Below are 18,028 nucleotides of genomic sequence, written 5' to 3'. Positions count from 1 at the left end.
TGACAACTTCATAAGAACAAATTGGAGAAGTACTGTTATATAGCAGTACATCTGAAAAAAAAAAAAAAAGACCTAGCATTCAAGCAAACTACAAATTCAACATTAGTAACCAGTAAATACCACAGCCAAGAAAGCGAAAAAGAAGACAAGCATCCAAGACCAGAGAAGAAGATAGTTTTGGGATGTTCAGACAGACAACATTTGGAGTTCATGTTCAGTTCTGGCAACTTCATTTTTTAAGATAGACATTGTTCATCTGGAATGGGTTCTGAGGAAGAAAGGGTCTCAAAGCTCTTAGGACCTGGGGAAGTTCCACTTGTGGAGAAAAATATGACTTAGTGGAGCATTATAGCTATCTTCCAAGTATTTGAAGGATTCCAACAAGATAAAGGGATTAGACTTAATGATCTTGATTGCAAGGCACAGAATTAGAAGCAATGAATAGAAGCTACAGAAAAGCAGATTCTGGGGCAGCTAGATGGCTCAGTGGATAGAGAGCCAGAAGGTTCTGTGTTCAAATGTTCAGATACTTCCTAGCTATGTGACCCTGGACAAGTCACTTAATTTCCAGTGCCTACCCCTTATTGCTCTTCTGTCTTTGAATACTCAGTATAAATTCCAAGACAGAAGGTAAGAGTTTTTTGTTTTTGTTTTTTTAAACCCTCACCTTCCAACTTAGAATCAACACTGTGTTTTGTCAAACAGCTAGGAAATGTCTGAGGCTATATTTGAACCCAGGACCTCCCTGTCTCTGGGCCTGGCTCTTGATCCACTGAACCACCTAGCTGTTCTGGTTTTTGTTGCTGTTGTTGTTGTTTTTAAAGTAGGTTCTGTTTCATTAAGGAAAAAATTTCCTTATAATTAGAGCTATTAAGCAGAATAGGCTCCCCTCAGGAGATACTGAATCCCTCCCCATTGGGTATCTTCTGAGGATCATAGGACAAGTACATTGTAGAGGCAACTGCAATGGGATGGAGCCAAGAGTTTGGCTTAAACAGTCATAGAAATCCCATCCAACTTTGAGATTTTGTGATTTTTTTTCCCAGCCACATCTCTACAGTTATAAACTCTATGCTCTAATCAAATTGGACACTCTCTGCCTCCTGAACATGAACTGGGCTCTCCTGCCTTCATTTCTACTCTCATTACTATTCTATGGAATTAAATTGTCCTGGGGCAGCTATGTAGCGCACTGGATAGAAGGACCTGGATTCAAATTTTCAAATCTAGAACTGATACTAAGACAGAAGGGCATGGGTTTGAAAAAAATTATTAAAGTGTCCTCCTCCTTTTCACTTACTGAATTCCTACCTTTAACAAGTAATTCAATGGAAAGGTCCTTGACAGTACCTCCTCCAAATTCCCTCCTTAAACAATGACCTCCCACTTTGAATCTTATTATAGCACTTTGTTTTTCAACTTTCTAAAGCATTTATCCTGAAATATTCTTATAGTCAGTTGTTCTTAGATTTGTTCTTGTTCCTGGAATGGAAGTTCCATAAGAACAGGGACTGATTCAATTAAAGCATTTAGTAAGTGCTTATTGGGTACAAAGCACCATGCTAAGTGTCAGGAATACTAAGAGTAAAGTAAGACAGTCACTGCTCCCAGGGCCTCCCACCCTGATCAAGAAGAGGCCACCCATGCAAGGGTTCATCTGTAGAGCCAACAGAGAAAGCCTTGGACCCTGAGGGTAAGTGGCAGAGGATTTCCCCACTGCACTGCTTCTGGACATCTTTGGGCCTCACCATGCCTCCCTGCCCCCAGAAAGCTCATTACTGGGAACTCTCACTAACTTGCAAATGTAGTCCACCTGAGTACTTGAGGGAGCCTAGAACAGTCCTCTCCCCATTTCCCAGGAGCTGCCCTGCTTTGGGACTTCTTGAAAATTCTCCCCCTGGTATCAGCTCCCATTTGTGGCCTGTCTTCCCTCATCAGATTATAAGCTCCTTGGAGATAGGGACTACTGGTCTTTTTACTTGCATTTGTGTGCCTCACACTTTGCACAGTCTCATCTTGAAAATGGTAGGTTCTTAATGAATGTGAGAACTACAAATAGCTGTTTTTGACATTGAACCCTCTGATGACACCAAGCTGGACCCTAGCTGTAGCTGCTGAGAAAGGCCCCAGCAGTGAGACATGTCTCCATACAACAGGAGCTTAATAAAAGTTTGCTAAGGCACAACCAGTAATGGGATAGCAGCACTACAGACCTAGAGCAGAGTCATCTAGTTTGACTCTTCGTTTCACAGATCAGAAAACTGAGGGCTATGGAGATTAAATGACTCACCCATGGTCACACATTCAATAATTATCAGAGGGGGGATCTGAAGCCAGGTGCCATGATTCCAGGATCAAGGTTCTACAGCCTGTGTCACAACCACCAATGAACTACAGGCTTGTTTTAGCTAAATGTAAGACTGGGAAGCGAGGGGGGGGGGGTGAGGTTGAGATGGGCAGATGTCACATCGCAAGTGGATATATATAAACTGATGTGAATCCTATATAATAATGGGTTTATTTGCCATTGTCAATAACTGGGCTATGGGAATTTGGTACTTTATTTGAATGTGCATTATCTACTCTACTACTATTTTTTTTAAAAAACTATCTGTTATTTTATAAAAATCATTTGCACTCATACAGTGGTTCATGGTCAAGTTTAAAAAGGAAATGGATCTCATTCTTTCATGAAGAATCTTTGTATTCTACCTCTCCTTGGCTGACACAGTGTGTCACTGATTATAAGCTATATATTTTTGAAATTTAAAGCATTTTTTTATTATTCATTTGCAATATAGTATTTGAGTACTCTGAAGTACATGTAATCAATATTACTCTTTTGGCTTTTATTTTGCATTAATATAAGTTTAAAGTACTTTTATTTTAATGTAAATGCATACCCAAAAAGCTTTAGACTATAGAATAATGCCACTAACTGTCTTTAAAAAAAAAGACTATGGGACTTTGCTTAATGATTCTGTCTGATCCCAGGAGAAGGGAATTTAAAAAGAGACACTGCACAGTGCTAAAGAAGCCCAAAGCTAACCTGCATAGTGCCAAATGAGCACAAGGTTGGTTATCTTCTGGCTCTCCCTATCCTTGAGAGTCAAAGCAAATCAGACCAGGGAAAGACACTTCCTTTTCACACAAAAAATTTGGTCCTTTTCTTTCTCTTATAAATGTGGCAACTTTCTGTAGTCATGGCTACTAAATGGGTTATTGCATAATTACATAAATCACTTTAATTGGGCCTTGATTCAAGGACCTGCTATAAGTTTATTTTTCCTTACATTTTTGCACATAAGATTTTGACATTTTACATTTAATTCACAAGTTATTTTTCTCTTTTATTTGGATTTTTTAAATCTTTTTTACTCCTTTTGCCAATTGATTCATACAACCCCATAACTCAGTCAGGTATCCTTAGCTTATTTGGGTGTTGGCCTTTATTCTCTTCAGGGGGAGAGTGTGTTATTTGAAATTCTCCTCAGGGGGTTTTGTATGTTTTATAATCAGAATGTATGTGTTATAATCTGTAATGTAAAGTTTAAATTCTTTTGAGAGTAATTTCAGGATAAGAAATTTGCCATCTCCCCAGAATCCAGACAATGAACCTGTTTGGAGAAGGCATCATAAAGATGCCTGCAGAAACCTAAACTGCATCAAGAAGATCCAAAATGAACTTTGGGGTGCAGTTGATTGAACTATGGGGAGTTGAATGCATTTATTTTGAATGTACACTCTTATGCCGAAGGGGACTGCCCCCAGTTGGCTTTTTGTCAGTGTGCCTAGCAATCATTAATTTTGTCCTCTTTCTTTTTTATCCCCAAATTTCTGTAATTTAAAAGTTAACAGCCTTCACGGAGACCAGTCTCCCTTGGCTCTCGGGGGGAATGTGTTATTGGAAATTTGGTGGTCTTTGAACTACATTTCCCATGAGCCCACTGGCTTCCTATCATTGCATGAGGATGTAGTCAGTTACATGATGACAGAGACAGGATTTTAAAATTCAGGGACTGGGACTTGCACTTCCTCTTTGCTGGCTTGGTGCCCAATGAACAATGAGGAGAGGAGGTAACAGCACACATCTTTTAAACTGACTCTTTACATGACACGTGGCTTCATTTTTCTAATGGCTACCAAAAAATCTTTTAAAATCATAATATTTTAAAATCTATCCTTCTATACTAATTTTATTTCTTATACTCTGAACCACATTCTAACAAGCACCTCTTTAGCTGCCATCCTGGCTCCCATTTGCTCCTATAATATAGTCCCTTTTCTGTCTTTCATAGTGTGGCAAACTTTCTGTAGTCCTGGCTACTGATTGGTAAGTGCACAATTGCTTAAATCACTTTAATTAGGTCCTGACTCAAGGACCTGTTATAGGTTTATTTTTCCTTTACTTAGATTTTTTAGACATAAAATTTTAATATTTTATATTTCATCTATTAGTTATTTTTGCTCTTTTATGTGGATTTTTTGCTCTTTTTGATTTTTTTTGCAATTGATTCATATACCTTATAACTCAGTCATGTATCCCTGAGTGATACCTGTTTGTTATTATCCTACTCAGGGGGGACTATGTTATTGTTCTGAACTTTGATTTGAATTTGAACCTAATTTAGAATAGAAGACTACCTCCCAGAATCCAGAAAGCGAACCTGTTTGGAGAAGGCACCATGAAGATGCCTGTGCGTGGGGGGGGGGGGGGGGAATGAAAACATTTGTTTTGAATGTATACTTTTATGCCAAAGGAAAGTGCCCCCAAATTGGCTTTTTGTCAATGTAGCAATCATTACTTTTGTTCTCTTTTCCTTTTATCCACAAATTATTGCAATTTATAAGTTATTTATGTTTCCATGATCCTTTGGAGGAGATTGATCTCCCAATAGGATCACAGGGGGGAAATATATAGTTGGAAAAATCTTGAACCCCTAAAAACTACATTACCCAAACTTCCTTTCTGTATTACCTAGAATGCTTTCCCTTTTGTCTACATTTGCGTAGTCATGTTTTGTATAAGTTCTGAGGCTCTGCCTTGTTCTCTCTCTTTTGCTCTGGAGAGCAGGCTGAATAGCTAGGTCTCTTACTTTAGTTATTATTAATAAACTTTTAAAATATAATACTTGGAATATTGGATATTAATTTTAATCTCTACAAGATTCTCTAACCCTAACCCTTTACTCAGGAACTGGCACTTCTGAAGTCCATACGACTCAGATTTTCTACCCAATTGAGGTTATGGCTCTTCTATATATACCAACTCCAGGTTATTCTCCCTTCTTGGTGCACCCTCTCCCTCTCCTCGATTGCTGCTTTTGCACTAGGGGACTTGAATGTTCGTAGAGATGTCTCTTCCACCTCCCAATCTCCCATACCTTCGTGACCTCCTTCATCTCAGACCTCCAGAAGAATTTTACACACCATATCTTGTCACTGTCCACAAGGGCTCCACTTCCCTCATCAAACACTATGAGATTCCCCTCTCTGACCATAATTTGCTGTCATTCCACCTTTTCCTATTCCTGTTTCCCATCCTTATTGAGCTGCCAATCCTTCTATGCCCTCAGTACCTTCTTAGGCCATCACTCTACTCTGACTTCATTTTCTCCTCCTCTATCTTCAACCCAAAAGGCAGTCCTACTTTTCACTTCTATACACGCCTTCTGCTTTTTCACACTCTGTTCTTTATTTTTGATCCCTTGACCCTTGTCTTATCACTGCTCTTTTCTTCCCACATCTCAGTCCTCGATTATTTCCACCAATTGCTTCTGCTCCTGCCCAAGAACTATTGAAAAAACCAGAAATGGTCCCACCATTGTCCATTAACAAGCCAGGCATGACATCCAATCTCACCTAGGCCTTCGCTGCAGCAAGGCAGGCCTTCATTCCTGCCTGACTGATTTTCTATCACCCCTCCTACAGAAGTTATTCTCTTCTCTCCTCCTCCACATCCTTAGCTGACAACCTTGCCTCTTTCCTGAAAAAAATTGAGGGCAATGGATGCAAGTTCTTTCTTCTCCTGTTCTCTTCATCTAAAAATCCCTGACGTTATTTCCTACTCTCTCTTCCTTTCCTCCAACCCTTCAAATGTGCACTTGATTCCCTCATCTTCTCTAGCGGATTGCATTACAAACCACTCCCCTCCAAATGTGCCCCCATAGACCCCTGAATCTTCAACCTCTCCCAAACAAATGACTCCCTCTCTACTGCCTTTAAACATGGCCAAATCTCCCTTATCTTTAAAAATTCTCCCTAGCCACTACCAGTCACTTAAGCTATTGTGCTATATCTTCTTCCTCTCTCAAATTCCTTAAAAAACTTTGTAGTGAACAAAGTACTGAAGACTTGAGCTCAAATCTAGCCTCAGACACTTACTAGCTGTGACTGTGTAAGTCACTTCATCTGTTTGCCTCAGTTTCTTCATCTATAAAATATGAATAATAACAGCACCTATTGCCCAGGGTTGTTGTGAGGATCAAATGCTATAATGTTTATAAAGCTCTTAGAAGAGTGGCACACAGAAAGTGCTCTATAAATGTTTATTCCTCTTCCTCCCCCTATACTTATTGCCTCCATTCCTCTCCTTTTACCCACTCCTCCATCCTTTGATGGGTTACTCAACTAAAATTATTCTCAACAAAATCATCAGTGATCTCTTAAGTACCAAATATGATGGGCTTTATTCAAACCTAATCCTTCTCAGTTTATCTGCTGCATTGGACATTATTGTCTCCCACTTTGCCTTCTCTCTGACCACTCCTCATTCTCTTGCTGGCTCATTATCTACACTATACTCTTAACTGTGGGTGCTTTCTCTAGGTCTCTCTAGACTCTCTCTAGGTCTCTCTACCATTCTTCCTCTCTACCCTTTTAGTAAACTCGGCCACTACCTTGGTTTTTAACTATCACCTCTATATAGATGATTCCCAGCTCTACCTATCCTGTTGCAGTTTCTCTCTGAAGCTCCAGTCCTTTATTAACAATTGCTTATCAGCCATTGTAGGCTGATTTCCTGGACATATCTCTAATGAAGTTTTGGAAATAAAGGTGATGCATGGAATGATTAGTAAATCTCCAGTCTGCGTCTGCTGCCCTGCCTGATGAAGCTGGTCTCAACTCCAGAACAAGATGCTCATTGCCCTTAAATCTTACCACCATGCTAACTCAAGCCTCCTCCCTAAACTCCTCCCAATGCCCTCCTACAGAGGGCAGAGAGTTACCATTCTGCTTCTATTGCTTTGTCTGGTCTTAACTCCATGCAACCAGATGCTCCTGGGTCTCCCAACACATGCCCTTTTGTACATCAGACTTGTACATTAGATTGTCATTATATATAGTCATATGAAAAAAAGTGCTCCAAATTACTACTGATAAGAGAAATGAAAATTAAAACAACTCTGAAGTACCACCTCACATCTACATTAATTTGTAAGCTCCATGAGGGCAGGGACCAACTTTCTTTTTACTAATTGTCTCTAGTGCTTAGCAGAGTCCCCAGGATATAGTAGTTGCTTAATAAATGTTTACTGGATTAGACTGGATACTAGACACTAAAAGCCTATTAATTTAGCCAAAAAAACAGAGTTTTTTTCTGGCAACATCATACTGCTGACTCAATGAACTTGTAGTTAACTAAGCCTAAAAGTCTTTTTCACATGAACTGCTGTCTAATGATGTTTTCATCCATTATTTTCCCATTAAGTTGAGGCCAATTATCCTACCCTACTGAGAATGATATGAAATTCTATTCTGTCATCCAAAGTGTAATTCAATAAATTCATTCATCCCACAAATTTATTATATACCTAAGGTGTACAGAGCAGAGTTGGTTGATGGAGGAGACTTAAAATGCAGATAAGATATGGTCCTGACCCTCTGCACTTAGAGCCTGATATTAGCTGTCTTCAGCTCTGTCATTTGAAATTATGATCAACAGGTTATCAACTAGTCAAAAGAGCCCATTTGGAGTGTTCTCCACCACCTATAAAGGAAAAGACAGGCAGATCCAGGCAGGGAGGCCAGTGTACCCACCTGATGGAAGAAGTAGGTAACTGCAAGGTCATTGTCATTCAGCAGTGCCTCTTCTTCTGTAGTAAAGAGCCATTTTCGGACAGTCAGGCAGGTGCCTGGCACAGCTGATGTGTAGTTCTGGACATAGAGCTTGTGGGGGAATTCGTTGGGAGCCAGCTTACGTACTACAAGTTAGAGAAAAGACACAAAGCTCAGAGACCCAGGTGGGGAAGAGAAAACTGATCATTCTGATTCAAACTGCAAAGGCCAAGTCAGAAATGGCAAGCTATTACCCAGATAAGAACAGGATACCAGTTCAGATCCATTAAGATATGTTTTTGTACCATAAATAAGCATTTGTCTTGACAATTTGACTGTCCTACCTTTTCAACTCTTCACAAACTAGTCTAAAAACTGACTGTCATTCTTTTCTCTGTCACCTGAATAATGGAACTTACAGTTAGCCTATTAATAGCAATAACTACTTGCAAGTCCTCTCCTGTTAAAATATCTGATCTACTCTTTGATAAGTTATATACAAATGCTCTTTACTGATGGGAAGACTAGCATCTCTGGTGTGAGGGCTTGCTCAGTCCTTTTCAAGGCTGCCTACTGTGATAATTAGATGAAGTCTACATTGCCCATATTTAGATTTAATCACCAAAGGTGAAAGAACCTCCAATTTTGGGAGGTCCATAACCCACGTGTGCTAGAGTGGGTGACGAATCAGAATCAACTGAATGCCCCCTAGGCAGTACTATGAGAAGTGTCCATTGTGATTGAACACGCAAATTAGGGAGGAGGCACAGGAAGTGACACATAAGTAACCCCTTTAAAAGGAAAAGGTCTTCTGCTGGAGACTGGCTTCTAGTGAAGAGGGCTGGTGGTGAAGGAGCTCTTCAGGGTCTTCTAGTTTTCCTGGTTCATGGAGGAGTGCTGGCTGGAATGCTGAGACCTTGGTGAGACTGCTTTCAATATCTTCTTTAGAAGTCCACGTGGTGAGTTTAAAGACTGAATCTTCCTGAACTTCTCTTAAGGAACTTCCCTTTAATAGACTCTGTGAATGAGCTTCATTCACATCCGGGCTTTTGGCCCTCTGACTCCCAGCTGAGGGTTAATTAGATCTACCTGGATTAATTAGAGGATCTTAGTAATTTACCTACTGTGTTAGATTCTTATTTCCTTATTTCCTCTCTCTTCTCAATTGTAAATAAACTTCCATAAAAGTTAATTTTGACTCGAGATTATTCTTAATTGAGGACTGATAATTGCTCAATCCTCTGGCAACCATCTTTTAATAAATTCGACCAAAAAACTCCTTTTCCCCCCTCACATTATCTTTGGTATCCACCTCTTGACCAACTCTCATCTGTGGCTCCAAGAAGCTGTAGCATGCAGAGCAGCCACACCCTGGTAAAACCATTTAAGTTTCTGGGCTAAACCAGGATGAAAGTAACCAACAGTCCTCAAGCCCATCAGTAAGTTAGGGGAGTGTCTACCCAGACATATAAAGGCTTTCCCTGGTGGAAAGGGCAGATGAGAATGGCCATGAAAATGGCAGAAGCAGGGGCTTTGGGGAACTTAAGAGTTTAGCTAAACATAAAAGAGGCTAAGCTCATCCACTGCTTCCAGAATGATTGCCAGTTGCCTTAATTTTATCTTGCTATTAGACTTAGATGACTCTGGAAGAGAGAGATCCAATTTTTTACACAACTCTGCCTCATTTAAATCCAATTTATGCACAAATCAAAAGATATTATCCCCTGATGTTATTTTGGTCCTCTTCCAGTATGAAGGACAACCACCAGCCAACTAAACATATTTAAAGCAAATCTCTCACTCTAGAGCATTTTCAGACTCTCAGTTTTCAACTCTAAACAAACTATTTTCACTATTGAGGGGTGAGAGATTCTTTCATCAGAATGAATTCCCAAAGACATTCTTCAAAATTATATGTCTTCTGAAGAATGCTACTTCCCATGTCTGACAGTATATAAACAGGAACTAAAAAACAAACAAACAGTTTTAATCTCTTATTGTACCTTTCTGAAGAATAGCCCAGAAAATTCCCTCTTTATATGCCTTCATCAAAAGATGAAGGATGAAGTTAACTCTTCCCGTCTGACAAAAGAAAAAACTGAAATCCAGGCTAGAAAAATATATATAGGGCAAAGGCAAAGTTGGGATTAGGATTCAAGTACTCTCATATCCACTTAGGGAGTCTTTTCTTTCTCTTTTCATTTCATTTCATTTCAATTCAATTTTCTTTTATTTTCAGTTCCTAATTTTCTCCCTCTGTATTTTCCCAAACCCTACTTATTGAGAAGAGAAATAAAACCATTACAAATATTTATAACTATGCAAAAAAAATTTTCCACATTGGCCATATCCAAAAATAGAAAAAGACAAAAAGGAAAAGAAAAGAAAAAATGGAAAAAAGAAAAGATCCTTTAATTTGCACTCAAGAGTTCATCAGTTCTCTATTTGGAGGTGAGGAGAATGTTTTATCATTAATCTTCTGGAACTGTTGTATGACATTGTATTGATTAGAATTAACTAATTTTTAAAAACTGATTATTTTTACAATATTGTAATTATTACATAAACTGTTTTCCTAGTTCAGCTCATTTAACTTTGCATCAATTCATATAAGTCTTCCCAGGTTTCTCTAAACTCATCATCTTCATCATCTCTTCCAACACAATAATATTCTATAACATTCATTTACCATAACTTGTTCAGCCATTCCACCATTGATGGGCATCCTTTCAGTTTCCAAATCTTTGCTGCCATAAAAAGAGTTACTATAAGTATTTCTTGTACATATGGATCCCTTTCCTATTTGATCTCTTTGGGCTACAGAACTAGTACAGTTTAACTGAGGCAAAGAGTATTGCACAATTTAATAGCTTTCCAGAATGACTGGACCAATTCATAGCTCTATCAACAGTTCACCTGTTATCCCATAGCCCCTCCCTTGTAGCATAATCTTCTTTTCGCACATCTCATGTGAAATATTCCCATTCTTCCTTTTCTTTCCTCCCCTCTCTTTTTTCCTTCCCCATCCTTTCCATTCTTCTATTGAGCTCATAAAAATAGAACAGATTCATTCTAAGACTCTCTGTCTAATTAGATTATCTTTATGACCCCCTGATGATAATAAAATTCTGAGGAGCTACATATATCGTCTCCCCATATAAGAATGTAAACAATTTAATCACGTTTAGTCCATTATAAATGCTGACTCATGTTTATCAATGAACATTTTTAAGTGCCTAATATGTGCCAGACACTATGCAAAGCCCTGGGGATACAAAAGGAGGCAAGAAAAAGTCCCTGTCTTGAAGGAACTCACAGCCTAATGTGTCTGTGTTTCAAATTTTCTATTCAACTCTTGTTTTTTCATAGAGAATGCTTGGAAGTACTCTATTCCATTAAAGATATATTTTTTTCTCTTTACGATTATACTCAGTATTACTGGATAGGTTATTCTTGGTTGTGAATCTAGATTCTTCACTTCATGGAATATTGTATTCCAACCTCTCTAATCCCTAATACTGGGGCTGCTAAATCTTGTATGATTTTAACTATGGCTCTCTGTACTAGAATTCATTTTTTCTGGCTGCTTGCTGAATTTTTTCTTTGACTTGAGAGCTCTGGAATTTGGCTCTAGGAATTTTCTTTTTAGGATCTCTTTCAGGAAGTGATCACTGTAGTCTTTCAATTTCTATTTTATCCTCTGGTTCTATAATACCTGAGCAGTTTTTTTGATTTTTAAAATATGATATCTAAGCTCTTTTTTTGTTGTTCAAGGCTTTTAGGAATTCTAATGATTCTTAAATGACCTCTCTTATATCTATTTTCCAGGTCAATTGTTTCTCCTTAGATTTCATATTTTCTCCTATTTTTTCAAAAACTTATTTCTTGATGTCTCAGTAAGACTTTATATATATTTTTGGGAAAATATGTATATTTTCCCAAGCTTATTTTTTCCTATTTCTCTTCCCTAGCTCTCACTTCTTTTGTGTTTTTTCTTTATCATTCTCTTTTTTTTTTTTTTTTTTTTTTTGCTCTTTTTAAATTCTTGCTTTAACTCTTCTAGGAATTCTTATTAAACTTGTATCCATGGTTTGAGGCTTTGCTTATAAGTGTTCTCAAGTCTTTCTTTTCTTCTGTGTTTGTATCTTGAACATCCTGTAGTAGTGCTCCATAGTTAGGTTCTTTCTTGTTTGCTCATTCTTCTAGCCTCCTTGAATTTGATCTTGATGTTAGTGCTGGGCTCAACTCATTTCTGAGGAAAATGTCTGCCCTTAGCTTCTGTCCTCTTGTGCCCTTCCACTGTTTTCGAGGTCAGGCAGGAGGCCTGTAAGGTTTCAGTGCTCCCAAGGTGGTATGATCCCCAATGAGGTCTGAGTTCTGTAAATTCCTGACTAAGGTCTGAGTCTGTCTGCATATCTTTATTTGGGAGTTTGGGAAGACTGCTGCTGGACTTAGCCACTAAGAACCCACTGGGAGGCTCTGCAGTTTGAGTGACTGAACTGATGGCTCCCTTTTGGTCTAGAATTCCTGCTCTGGTTATTCCACTGCAGGTTTATGAGCTGAGCTAAATGTTGGAAATGAGTTGTTGCTCTGCTCCTCAGATCAGAGACACTCAGCTACAATTCATTTCTAGAACTTGTTCCTTGGTCAATACATAGTTGGAGCCTGCATTTGTCCCTACTAGATAATGCAGCCATGGCTACCACGTGTTCCTGGTCAGACTCCCTTCCCAGGGGTTATAGACTCTTTTGGAAGGTGAACAAGGCTGGGAAAATGGCTCACTATGACTTTTTATTGACTCTCTCAATCAGAATTCAGTCTGGTACATTTTTCTAGATCTTTGTCAAAGATGTGTTCGGAGAACTGAGCTAAACTGCTTCATCTCACTCTACCATTTTGACTCTACGCCCTGGTAGTCTTCCCTAAATGATTCTGCCTTTCTTTCTAGCAGTTCAAATAACTCATGCATGAGCTATCATGTTCCTTGTAACCTTAGTCATGTGTGTCTCTATAAGAAGTTCAATAGGTCAAACTGACCTAGGGACAGGAAGAGAACAAAATAGCAGAGAGAAAATAAACTTGTTCCCTTGAGCCCTGAGACCAGACATGGACCTCTTTAATTGAAGAATGAAGTATCTAATCAACCAACACTGCTCATGTTTTTCCTAAATCTTATTCCTACAACTTGTGTTGGCCATACTTTGTAAGAGCTCATAAAAGAGTAAGTCCTCTGACTTTCTTTCCAATGAGTTCCTGGGAACTTCCCCACCCCATCATGCCTCATTACTCACTGGAAGAATGTTTCTGAATGCCTGCACTTCTCATGCTAGAATTTCATAGGAAGGAACTTAGGAATATGAACACATGTAATATATCAAAAGGGTTTTAAGTCAATTTTCCCCTCCACTACTGAAAAAAAAAACCCTCCCTCAAATAAATTCAGTGGAAAAAGCATCCTAATTAAAGAACCTGTAGTTTAAAAGTCTATTTCTACCTCTCAGGACTATTTCCCCAAGAAACAAAAACTTTTAAATTTTAGTTTGGAAAAAAAAAAAAGGTAGATACAAACAATCTCCAAAACTGTAGCTAATCCATTCAGTAATAATGGACAATACTACCGAGCCAGAAAAAAATCAGGCACTTGCCCAAGGTTTTTGTTGAAAAATCTGTATTTTGAAACAGGAAGGTAGCAGCACTGACCTAACATCTCTGGAACTGCTGCTAAATGACTCAAGGAGGTCTGCCTGTTCTGCTTGACCAAAGAGGTTTCAAATGATGGGATTTCCTTTACATTGGGGGATTTTTTTTCCCCTGGGGGTGGGTTATTTCAACCTGACAATTTACTAAAAGTTTTGAATTCCAAAGTAAAATACTTTCAACCAGTCACTGGTACTTACCAAAGGAGTGATTAATCACCTCAAACAAGGCAAAGTAATTCACAGTCGTGCTGTCCATGCCAACCTTTGCTGCAATAGCCTAAAGCATAAGTGGAAGGGTAGGTTACCATCAGAGAAACTCAACCTAGCCATGCTGAGTATGGGGCCAATCCACAGATTCATAGCTGAAAAAATTAATCCCTAAACACTGAGGTCACACAGTTAGCAAAAGCACTTTAGCCATTCAAAACAAGGTGCCTTTTGGCAATGTGTTTGTGCAAAATGCTGTCTTGGCTTTCCAAGTGTCACAGAGTCCCCTAAGAAATCATCATCAAGCACCTTCATGAAAACAATGAAATGCTAGGGGCAGGCCCCTTTCTCAGTTAACCAGAAACTGAGCAGATAGCTAAATGTGGGGATACTGCACAGTGTGGCCTCCCCAGTAAGTTGCAAGCCCACATCATCCCTTTCCCCACTCACTGGGACATTTGTCCTGTTCATATTTAGTTCTAGATTTTAAAAACCCAGGGGTAGGGAGGGTGTTAAAAGCACCAAGCTGACACACCATACACATTCAAGTCTAAAATAAAAATGGCAGCCAGGGCTGCCACAGTATGCAGTGAGCTAAGCCTGGACTCAGGAAAATCTGAGTTCATCCAACATCAGACTCTTACTAGCTGTGTGGCCCTGGTCACTTCATCTTGGTTTGCCTCCGTTTTCTCAGCTGTAAAAGGGGGCTAACAACAGCGTTTCTCTCCCTGAGTTGTCGTGAGGATCAAACTATATATCTTTTTTTTAAACCTTTACCTTCTGTCCTGGTAACTTCTAGGGCAGAAGGGCTAAGCAAAGTAGGGTTAAGCAACTTACCCAGGATCACACACAGTTAAGTGTGAGATAATATTTTTTTAAGTGCTTACAACAGTGCCTGGAATATAGTAGGCACTCTGTAAATATTCCCACTCTCCTCCTCCCTTGTTTCTTAGGCTGGATCCAAACTAGGTCCTTTCAGAAGAAACAGTGAAAGAAAGCAAAAGACAGGCCAACATCAGCAACTGTTAAAGTGTACATTTATTGCTATCCCTTAGCCATGAGTGTAGGGTCCCCAAGGTTGTTAGAAGTAAAGCCCCTGCCACCAAGTAAAAAGTAGCAGTAATAAAGTGGGTTCCTTTCTCACTTCCCCAAGGACAGTCACAGGGATCCTTGCACTGATCTCTGTAATAGCCAGAACTTTATTTACCTGATACACCTGGTCCGTGGTGCTGTTCTTTTTGACTCGGACCGTCACTGTGGTAGCATCTGGCAAAGCCACTCTCAGTTCGACATCAGACACGCCATTGTAGTTCTGGGGGGGAACAAAAAAATGGGTGGCAGCACAACTCTTTTGTTGAACTCGTAACTCTCCCTCAGCCCAGGGCACATAAGCTCAATATTAACCTAAATACATGAGAGACAGTAAATCAACCTTCTCAAATAAGGGAAGTTATAAAGAGAAGAAATGAAAACATACTAAAAATCAGTAAAGTGAACAAATCATGAAGGGAGTCTCTTTTAAACTATGACAAAATTCAATAGGTCCATGGAGAAGGGGAAACCAATGTAGTCAGTATTTTGCCTCCCTCTTAAATTAGGAAAGTTCTAAGAACCATTCTTTTTTTTTTTTAACCCTTAACTTCTGTGTATTGGCTCCTAGGTGGAAGAGAGCGGTAAGGGTGGGCAATGGGGGTCAAGTGACTTGCCCAGGGTCACATAGCTGGGATGTGTCTGAGGCTGGATTTGAACCCAGGATCTCTCGTCTCTAGGCCTGACTCTCAATCCACTGAGCTACTCAGCTGCCCCCCTGAGAACCATTCTTAAAACACAACTATTCGGGTGAGATTTTCGGTTTCCTTGTTCCAATCAGTTCAGAGCCCAATAGTAAAGGAAGAAAATTCCCTGAGGAACTTGCTTCAGTAAATAGTGTCAAATGCCTGGGGGGTAAGCTAGACTTGAGGGAGAGCAAGCAGTCCTGTTGAGGGACTCATAATTGATATCTATACATCACAAAACACTGTACAGTTCCCAAAATACTTTTGCATGTATTCTCTTATTTAAGCCTCACAACAACCCTATGAGGTAGATGGGTACTACAAATATTCTTATCTTAATGAGAGGAACTAAAGAGGTTAAGTGATTTATCCATACACACACAGCTAATAAATCTCAAAGGCAGGTTTTGAACCCAGGTTATCCCAACCCCAAGCTGAACACTCTATCCACTATTCCACACTACTTCAAAAAGGGGATAGGATGCTCAGAGATTTGAGTCCTTTATCTAGTTGTTCTGAAAAAGTGAGCTATCTTACCTTGCTAAATTTGAAAGGGAACTTCCTCTACTGTAGTTTCTAATGATAATCAACAAATTATTCTATGATTCCGTCCTCCAGATTTCTTTTAGAAAAAGAAAGTGGAGTTCCTCTGTGCTTTTTGTTGCACAAACTAAGATGTTAATGTATAATGGGAGAATAAAGCAGTTCCCTAAGTTTGGATAGTAAGATTTATGAATTCCTTGTTTGCCTACTATCCTAACTCAAAGATAGATCAGATGTTGTTTCACTATTCCCCTCAAGGAGAAATGATGGGGTATAAATGAGTGGGGCAGGAGCACAGTATACAGAAGAGGGGAGACAGGGAAGGAAGCAGTGAGTAAGATGGAAGATCACTGAAAGCTGGGAGGAGGCACTAGAGAGTGGGAAAGAAATCCAAATCTTTTCCCAAAGTGCTCAAAGTATTCAAGATGATAACTACTTTGGGCCTCCTTATGAAGTTGTCAATAGCCCCAGCTCTACTGGCAGGTCAGCCTTCCTTATGAAATGCTTGGAACAGCAAAGGTAGAATATGCCGAGGCCACGAGGTCTTACTAGGGAGTACTAGTCCCCTGAAGGAAAGAAATCCATCCCTGACAGGTCCGCAAGGATCTCCCAGCCCAAAGACACCAGAGAGCCCAGTAAAGGGATTGGGCAATTCTTGAGAGCTTCAAGTAGTGCAGACAAGTGGGGGTATGAGAAGATATTATAGCCGCCATTGATGTCATCTGCTACAATTCCCACTGCCACCGTGGACAGCTGGACTTGAGCAGAAGAGGAAATGGCCTGATTTACTTGCACTGTGATCTTCTTTGCTGGGATCTCAGACCCCATGCACTGACACCCTCATACCATCCTCTCACTGCAATTAGCTTATCCACATGGACTGTCCAAATCACAGAAAAAGGAAAAAGAAGTGGGTCAGAAGGGTTAAGGAATTCACACAGTACTTATAATGAAAAGTCAGATGGTGTCACTTGGGAATAAAATTAGTGACATCAATAATAGCTTGTTATACTCATTAATTTGGAATTTAAAAACACAAATGGTAAAAACCTTCCCAAAATGTAGATCTTCATCACTGAAGGAGCAAGTTCCACTTGAAAAATAAAACTGATACAGAGAGTAAAAGGAAAAAACACTAGTTTTCAGATAAGGTAAGGAAAATATTAGGAAAAGGACAAGGAAGCTCTTTAAGCTTTATCCCAAACCTAATCTATGAGTTAGGTCAGTTTCAATTAGCAATAATCAATAATCATGCCTTGTTAAACCTCACTGGTTACAATACTTCCACTGCGCAAAACTTTGTAAAATTAGACTAAGACCTTTAGATTCAAAAGTTTTTTTATATATGCATTTAATTTACCCTTTGCCTTCCTTTTTTTGTTTTCAAATATAGGGAAAAGTTTTCTATGAGAACCAGGAGGGTGAGGGTCTTCCTTAAGTTAATGCCTAAAGGTCTGGCACCATGGAAGGTATAGACCCTATGCCTACTTCAGTCAGATCTAAGCTACAAGACAGAAAAAGTGGAAACTTTGGTTAGAAAAAGCTATAGAACAACAGCTGGGAATGTTTTTCTCTTCTTACCTGGGGCATTTGTATTCACTTTGGGCTTCACTCACATCACACTCACATTCAATCTAGAAAAGGGTGCTGGACTCAAGGCTCAGGAGTTCGCATTAATAAGCAAGCCAGGTCACTCAGAATGTGACCCTCAGTATGCTATGTAACTTCTCTGGGTCTCCATTCATT

General features: G+C 39.4%; 1 protein-coding gene across 2 annotated transcripts in view; it reads right to left on the bottom strand.

The window, feature by feature from the left end:
• Positions 1-18,028, bottom strand: part of SNX27 (sorting nexin 27) — an 80,133-nt gene that overhangs the window by 11,781 nt on the left and 50,324 nt on the right. For both annotated transcript variants that reach the window (XM_044672699.1, XM_044672700.1), the window contains exons 5-7: positions 15,172-15,276; positions 13,956-14,034; positions 8,041-8,204 (exon numbers count right to left, since the gene is read on the bottom strand). In XM_044672699.1, coding sequence (XP_044528634.1) covers positions 8,041-8,204; positions 13,956-14,034; positions 15,172-15,276 — 348 coding nt within the window. The remainder of the gene's footprint in view (positions 1-8,040; positions 8,205-13,955; positions 14,035-15,171; positions 15,277-18,028) is intronic.

Source organism: Gracilinanus agilis, chromosome 4 (assembly GCF_016433145.1).
Source record: "Gracilinanus agilis isolate LMUSP501 chromosome 4, AgileGrace, whole genome shotgun sequence".
NCBI classification, from domain to species: Eukaryota; Metazoa; Chordata; class Mammalia; order Didelphimorphia; family Didelphidae; genus Gracilinanus; species Gracilinanus agilis.
Note: the sequence above shows the minus strand (reverse complement) of the source record. Positions and strands in the feature narration are given on the sequence as shown.